Here is an 8172-nt window from a genome sequence, read left to right as displayed (position 1 = left end):
TTTATTATTCAAAAGAATCAACAAGTATTCTATAGCGATCCCAAGTCCCCTAGCTTTCTTTTGATATCAAAACTACCCAAATATTTTACCTATTGACAAGGATACATTATACGTAACTAATTGATTCAGATATCTACTTCTTTCTCGTATGTTTTCGACTGAGCCCGAATGAGTGTTCTTTTTTAATCTTTAGATTGCAAGAAGCAACTCAAACGAAAAACCAAAAAAAATTGATCAAGACAATTTTTCACAATCTATATCATTTTGTACACCAAAATACACGTCTGCATATTTACTTTTTTTAAAATAATACCATAAGTTCACATATATATCAATATTAACTACATACATATATTAAGTACATTTCGTGACTTTCCTTTATCATTGTTGATTGCAGTCCGGACTTTCAAATACTTAATACACTATGATATTTATAAATTGATATCAAAGAAAATTATTGTTTTAGTAAGTAGTCTGTTTACACAATTTTCATAGTGCCACATGGTAATATTTTCGATGACATTACTTACTTTTTTTCTAAGTAAATATGTTACCAACATGCAATATCGAATTCGTGCATACTCTAAACAGCATTGTATACATTGCGTATTGTCATGCATTTACTTTTCTACATTGGCTAGATGTATTCGGGGAGGACTGAGATCTAATAAACATGTTTAACCCCGTCGCATGTTTGCGGCTGTACCAAGCCAAGAGCCTCTGGCCTTTGTTAGTCTTGTATTATTTTTAATTTTAGTTTCTTAAGTACAATTTGGAGTTTAGTATGGCGTTCATTATCACTGAACTAAACTTGAGAATGGAAATGGGGAATGTGTCAAAGAGACAACAACCCGACCAAAGAAAAAAAAACAACGGCAGAAGGTCACCAACAGGTCTTCAATGTAACAAGACAGATCCGATATTATTAGAATATCTTTGTTTAGGGGTCAGTTGAAGGACGCCTCCGGGTGTGGGAATTTCTCGCTACATTGAAGACCTGTTGGTGACCTTCTGCGGGTGTCTTTTCTGTGGTCGGGTTGTTGCCTCTTTGACACATTCCCCATTTCCATTCTCAATTTTATTGAATTCAAAATGAAGTATTTAATTTTATTAACGATTTTGTTTCGCCCTCTGAGGAATTTAAGAGATTTGTTGGATCATCTGATGCAGGAAAGACAGATCCGATATTATGGAGGATTGTAAATCATCATCAAACTTTTTAGACAAAAGGCTTTTGTATTGTCATAGTATTGAAAAACCTGCATACATATTAGACAATCAAACAATGCCACGTGTTCGAAAGCATGACGGAAGACATTCGTCAAAACACCATGAGATAATTACCATTACTTCTCGCATATGTATCCGGTTTTGTAAGCACATGGCGCATCATTCCAAGTAGATTGACAATTGGTATGGATGCTTCCACAGTCCTCAACTCCACTCCCATTGTTAGGTTCACCTCTTTTCCAATTGGAAAAACCAAATGAGCTTTTATCAAGCACCCAGGTAAAATGCCCTTCACTAGACAGATCATTTAATCCTGTCCATAGCTGACCATGGCTTGAACCTATGAAATAATACATGATAATAATAATACATGATAATAATCCTATTTGTCGTTTGCTAGGGTATAAAGTCAGCAATTCAGTGCTGAAATGAATTATCAATTATATGATCATATTTCTAAATAAATTGTTTACAATACTTTGAATTTTTGAAAAACTAAGGATTTTCTACCTGAGGAATAAATAACCTAGCTGTTTTTGACAAAACTTTTCGGAATTTTGGTCATCAATGCTCTGCAATATCGTATTTTATTTGGCTTTTTCACTTTTTTAGATTCGAGCATCACTAGTGTTACTGGTGAATCTTTTGTTGACGAAATGCGTGTCTGGCGTAAATACAAAATGTATCCTGGTATCTATGATGAGGTTATTTATTATAGTGTTAAAACAATCTCTTTATGGAAAGAGAAAAAAGAAAACCGTCAGAGTATCTAGTATAAATTTATATTTCATTTCCTTGTATGTCAAGAAACATAGCTCCTATGGCTAAAATAGAACATAGGAGAAATTTTTTTTTTTGCTTTTGAAGAAAAAGGGACGATTCAAAGAACATTTAAATAAATTGAAAAGCCAAAATAATCATTGATGAGAGATTAAACCAAAAAAATTCAGGTGAGCGATTCAGGCTCTTGAGAGCCTCTTGTTTAGAAATAACAGCTGTAATTATGATACACGATTTTCTTCATTTATATCAAAAGTCTTTTACATAATTTACATACAACTCTTAAAATTCTCAAATATCTTTATCAAAGTAAACTGCTTCTTCAAAAACCAATATGGAAGAAGACAGTCGACCAACCTCAAGTGAACAACTACATCAAAAGCACTATGTGGTATCAGAGTATGATTATTTTACGCTCTTAACTAAAGGGAGTACTTAATGGTCTGACACCTTATAGGGATTGAAGGTCAAAATCATATTTATATGATTTACACGAAAAAGCCACTATTTATCTCGTTTGAATTGTTTTGATTTCGGGGCCTTTTATAACTAACTGTGCGATATGAGCTTTGCTCATTTTTAAAAGCAGTACAGTGACCTATATTAGTTAATTTCAGTGTCATTTTGTCTCTTTTGGATAGTTGTCTCTTTTTTATCATACAACCCTGTTATACAACTGCCTCAGTCCATATTGCAAGTGCATACTAAGTTGTTTTCTTAAGTTTTACTGAATTGAACAAGGTTTGACTATATCATTGAGGATAAAGTTAAAAGTAAGAAGACCTGACTCAACGTGATATAACCCAAGCCTAGATTTCAACTGATTACCAGGTTTTGTTCATAAACGTTTGACTGAATGAAAGTTGTGAACCGGGCGGACTCTCAATTTGATTCACTTACTTGCACTGATGGTTATTTCGTTGCCAATCCATCTGTTTTCTTTTGATGTTTCTATTTTAACTAAATGTGCTTTGTAGTTCTCACATTCATGCTGTAGACGTAAAAGTAAAACATTGTTAGTTAAATAGATAGTGTTTTTATTAACAGTAAATGTGACTTGATTTGATGAGTTCCTAGTAAGTCTGTTCTTACGTATTTTTATTGTATGTTCTTGTTTTGTTATATAACTATATCATGTCATACGTGGGTGATTGTGCCATACATGTTTAACCCTGCACCATTATCTAAGAGCCGGTCCTAAGAAAGAAGTCCCTATATTGGCTGTTTTTGTTTGTTTGTTGCTGTCTGTAATGTATATTATTCGTGTATTGCTGTAATATAAACACGACCGTTTGTTTTCTCATTAAATTTGTTTCTCATTTTGTCAATCCGGTATCCCTCATAGTGTAATTATATAATGGTATGCAGTTGCTTATTATCAAACAACAAATAGTTAACTATTTATAGATTATTACATTGATACAATTGGATTATCGAATTTATTCAATCGAGATAGTTAAATTATCAATTTTAAAGTCCGAGCCTCGAGATTGGATAAATCCGATATTCCACGCGTTACTATGTAATAATCTGTTTCTCTAATGATTAAAAGTCATATTTCCTTTTTTTTCTAAACCAAAATCACCTTCGAGTGCCTTCCACTTTCCACTAAGTTGTCAATTTCATTATCAACTGTTTGATCATTTTGATCATTTCAGGGAGCTGAGAAAGGTTATGACCCTTTGACACAGCCAATCATCTTCTGCGATCACCGGCAACCACACATTGATTACATTTTTGGTTACAATATGTTTGGAAAGGGATATTTTTCCATAGATTAAGAGAAAATTCTTAACATCTTCGTCTTTTGGTATCTAATCAATTATCATTGTCCAATCGGCAATCATTCTATGTCAACTATACAGAAACATGCACTAGACATGTAATTCCAACTCTTGGGTTTAGGATTTTTTACTATCAACTCAACATTAGACTAAAATAAAAACTAATATATTGAATGGAAAAAAATATATATATATTTTGTTTGGTTTGAACAGAATGATTAAACTTGATTAACAGCAAGTGACGAAAATGATTTACTATATTGGTATTTACAACACACACGAGTTGAATTATGTGACAAGTCCCCCCTTTTAGAGTTCAAATAACATACACCATTTTATAATAATATGTTTGAGAAAATTATCACCTTTGCTTGTTGCCAAGTAAGTCTATCGTATCGAAACATGTAACAGTGTTTGTTGAACTGTTTCCACCCAGGACTGCACCTTTCCTGCATACCTGTGACCAAACAATTATATATTATATAATAGATAATTCATACACGTTCCTCCATATAATTTTTTTGGTGTATTACTTCAAAATTCAGATGCTCAGATTTTGACATGTTCATAATGATATTGTGATAATGTTATCAAATACGCTTAACAGAAAATTTCGACAAAAGATTGTAACTAACAGTGTAACAACTGAGTTTAGAAATATAAATAAACATTTCGTTTGAATAAATACAAATTCGTTTCCAGTTTCTGTGTATTTTGTTTTTAACTAAGGATATCCGATATATATAAAACATTGTAAACACAAAATCACCCCACTTTTCTTTAATTAATGTCACAACTGACCTTTTTTAATTATGTTGATGTCATTCTTCAAATCAGTAATTGTCTTGTTATTTGTCATTAGTTTTATCTCCAAGTCCCTCAATTGTTTTCCTAGTTTATCCAACTGTTTGGTGCCACCAATATTTTTTTCTATATCTGTAATTCTCTTAGTAACCTTGTCATCTTTGTCACTAAGTTTATTCATTTTTGTCTCTAATTTATCGTCTAGTTTACTCATTTTAGTCTCGATCTTATGTTCAAGGTTTGTGAACTTTGTCTGAAAAGTTTGAAGTTGATTTATAATCATCCATAACATTGGATCTGTCTTTCCGGCATCAGATGATCCAACAAATCTCTTAAATTCCTCAGAGGGTAAAATAGACGCAAACAAAATCGGTAATAAAATTAAAAACTTCATTTGGAATTCAATGTATATAACGCTGTTTAGAGTATACACGTATATGATATCGCGTGATGGTTACATATTGACTTTTTAAAAAATTAGGTAACTAATATCATATGTTTCGTGGAAAATATTGAATATATCAAAATCGATAATATCATTATGTGGCACTATTGAATTGTGTAAACAGAGAAATTGCTAAAGCAACTATTTTCTTTGTTGTCAATTCATTAGAAATTACTACATTTTGTGACTTTCCTTGATCATTTATTGTACTCCAGAGTTAAACATACTTACTAAACTATGATTTAGATAATGATATATTTTTTATCGTGATTCCTAATGCATTATATATGAAGGTTTATGAGAGACGAGATAGGAATTATTCCACTCCATTTACTACTAAGAAGAAAGTCATTCTTATCGACACATGGAATTAACGTTAACATTTGAAAGTTTAAAAATGTAGGTTAAATTAGAGTCCGTAAGTTAGTTCATTTTAGAATTGAATTCTTTAGCGCGTGATACTACATTAATTTGTAAATGTGAATGTAAATTCTCTCATTTCGATAGCACTTGAGAACAGTATACAATTCTTATATTTACAGATGTTTTAAATTAACAGATGTTTATGAATCTGAGAGTACTTTTTATGCTGAAATTGTCTAGTGTTGTTAAGACAGTTCACCAAACGTTGTATCAATTCTATAGTATAAGTTCCGATGACCCTTTGGGAAATTTTGTCTGACTCAAATATTTTAAGGAGTCGTAAAAGATAAACCGTAAAGAAATTTACATTTGTATTTACAAAATGGAAATTGACTACAATGATCACACCTATGATTGTCATGAATAAAAAGCGCAGTCTTTATAAAATATTATCTTGATACAGGGGTATTTAAAAAGCACAAACAACATTCTACAAAAGTGCAAAAGTATATTTTTACAAAACGCATTCGACTTATATGTCGATTAGCAGATACCCTGCTGACTGTCATTGGCGTTTGCCTAAATAATGATAACCAGATCTTATATTAATTTACTACCAAACAGAAAACCATAAACTTGCGGAAAAGATAATCAACCGCAACCATGAAAATTTAAAACGAGTAAATCGACGCAAACATATATTCTCTGGTTGCTTAAAAAACATTTAGGTACAAATGACAGAATAAAATGATTCGTCTTCCAGTCAATAAAAAAAACAGTATCTGTCTAAATTCAAATCCTACTTCAAATATTTTAACTTGTTTTAAAAAAACCAAAAAGTAATAATCTGGAATGTCAATTCAAAGGTAAACACAAACTGTTGGTTTTGATCACCTAAACGGTATGTTAAAACTTTGTACAGACTGTATAACACATGTAGTACACAAAAATTGAGAAGTCGTGATAAGATTTTTAAATTCATCTGTTTAATTTCAGTCTATTACGGCTAAAAAGTACATGTATGTATCAGCAAACTTGAGTTCACTTTCAATTCGATCGTTCTTGTTTTATTGGATCTAGTTTTGGGAACTTAGTCCTCTACAACGGTTTTTTTATAGTTTGTTCCAAACGTGTGATTTTACACAACTGCAATCAATTTTAAACCCTCTGTCTTCCTGTGTTGTTGGGTTTTTTTGGAGGTTGTAATTCTGTGTTTGGGATTTGTTATTGTCATCTTATTTGATCTTCATTCATTTATACAATTGGTTTTCTCATTCAAAATGTATTACATTTTGTTATGTCAGTGCCTCTTACAGTTTCCTGTAAAATATGAGTCTGGATCATTGTTGAATGTCATCATTTCGTCTCTTATGGAGAGTTGTCTTCTTTGCAATCATATCACATTTTCTTATTTCATATTACTAGTTTGTTATTAATCAGCACATGTTGCAACGTTAACATTCGTTAGAAGTTTGAGAAGATAAATGAATCTTGAATATTCGCGAGAGGTGCTTTTATGGACAGACAGAATGATTTACTACAGGTTAATAATTCTTTAGTCTATGTCCATACTAATATGTTTAACAAAGAACTGAGCATTTGGAAAATAAGCCATTTTGTTTTCTTTTAACCTTTTTAGCCTGCCATTTATTAATGTATTTGTTCAAAGTTCCGCTAGATTATTTTTTTCGACAACATAAGTATACCGTAAATCAATATAAGAAGATGTGATATGAGTGCCAGTGAGACAACTCTCCATTCAAGTCGGAATTTGTAAAAGTAAATCATTAAGAGTCAAATAGTTGTCAAAGGTACCAGGATTATAATTGAGTACGACCATCATTTCGTCTACATAAGAAGCATCAGTGACGCTCATGTAAAAAAAGTTATAAAACCAAACAAGTACAAAGTTGAAGACCATTTAGGATCGGTTCAACACGGATCGGTTCGGGTTAAACACGTAGCATTGGCCATGGCTAACATTGAACAGTCAGCTATATAAAGGATTAAAAAAATAACTAGCGAAAAAAAAATTAAACAGGGAAAATAATAGTCTTATCTATATAAAAAAAATCAAGAAACGAGAAATTCTTATGAACCACATTAACAAACAACAATCACTGAACATTATGTTTCTGACTTAGGATAGGGTAAAAATAATGCAGCGGTATAAACGTTTAAATATTAGGTCACAACCTTCACCCTTATAATGTAACATTCCAACATACAAAGAAACACTATAAAATATCAATTGAAATGGCTTAAATCACAATCTAAAGACACATTAAAACAAACAGTGAACCAGTGAGATGTTTAAAAATATCAGAAAGACCATAACCTCTCAGAAAATGCCGCCAAATAAAATGTTATTCAGTAAGCAGGTAAGGGTTTAGGCTGAAGCAACAAACTTATTGCATTATATTGCAATTTCTTTGGACAGGCGATTTCCGTATACAAATCAATGAATCATAACTTTAGATCAGTCGACGTTAAAGCAGTAATCTCAGCATCAAAAGAACTGTAAAAATAAGATAAAATTGAGTGTTTAAATTTATTAGTTCACAGCAATATCCGTTTTTTGTTCGACTTAGCATTCTGTGTGTATGACTTCGTCCTACATTTAAGTCCGCTTTCCGCTAAAATTTCGATCTGAAAATAACAAAACAAAAAACTTATTAATTATATTATTTCCACTAAGAAGAAACAACAACTAACGTTCTATATGTGATATAAGAATTTGGTAGACTCGTGTTCAATCTTTAAGAC

The 8172-nt window shown here is 31.5% G+C and overlaps 1 protein-coding gene across 1 annotated transcript; it reads right to left on the bottom strand.

The window, feature by feature from the left end:
- Nucleotides 1-1346: 1346 nt before the first annotated feature.
- LOC134719427 (perlucin-like protein) lies at nt 1347-4992 on the bottom strand. The gene is made up of 5 exons (XM_063582426.1): nt 4812-4992; nt 4596-4709; nt 4160-4251; nt 2911-3001; nt 1347-1570 (listed from the first exon to the last, which is right to left on the bottom strand). The coding sequence occupies exons 1-5, from the start codon at nt 4990-4992 to the stop codon at nt 1347-1349; spliced, it is 702 nt and encodes a 233-aa protein (XP_063438496.1).
- Nucleotides 4993-8172: the final 3180 nt, after the last annotated feature.

Source organism: Mytilus trossulus, chromosome 5 (genome assembly GCF_036588685.1).
Source record: "Mytilus trossulus isolate FHL-02 chromosome 5, PNRI_Mtr1.1.1.hap1, whole genome shotgun sequence".
Taxonomy (NCBI): domain Eukaryota; kingdom Metazoa; phylum Mollusca; class Bivalvia; order Mytilida; family Mytilidae; genus Mytilus; species Mytilus trossulus.
The sequence above is the reverse complement of the archived record's forward strand: the minus strand, read 5'-3'. Positions and strand labels throughout refer to the sequence as shown.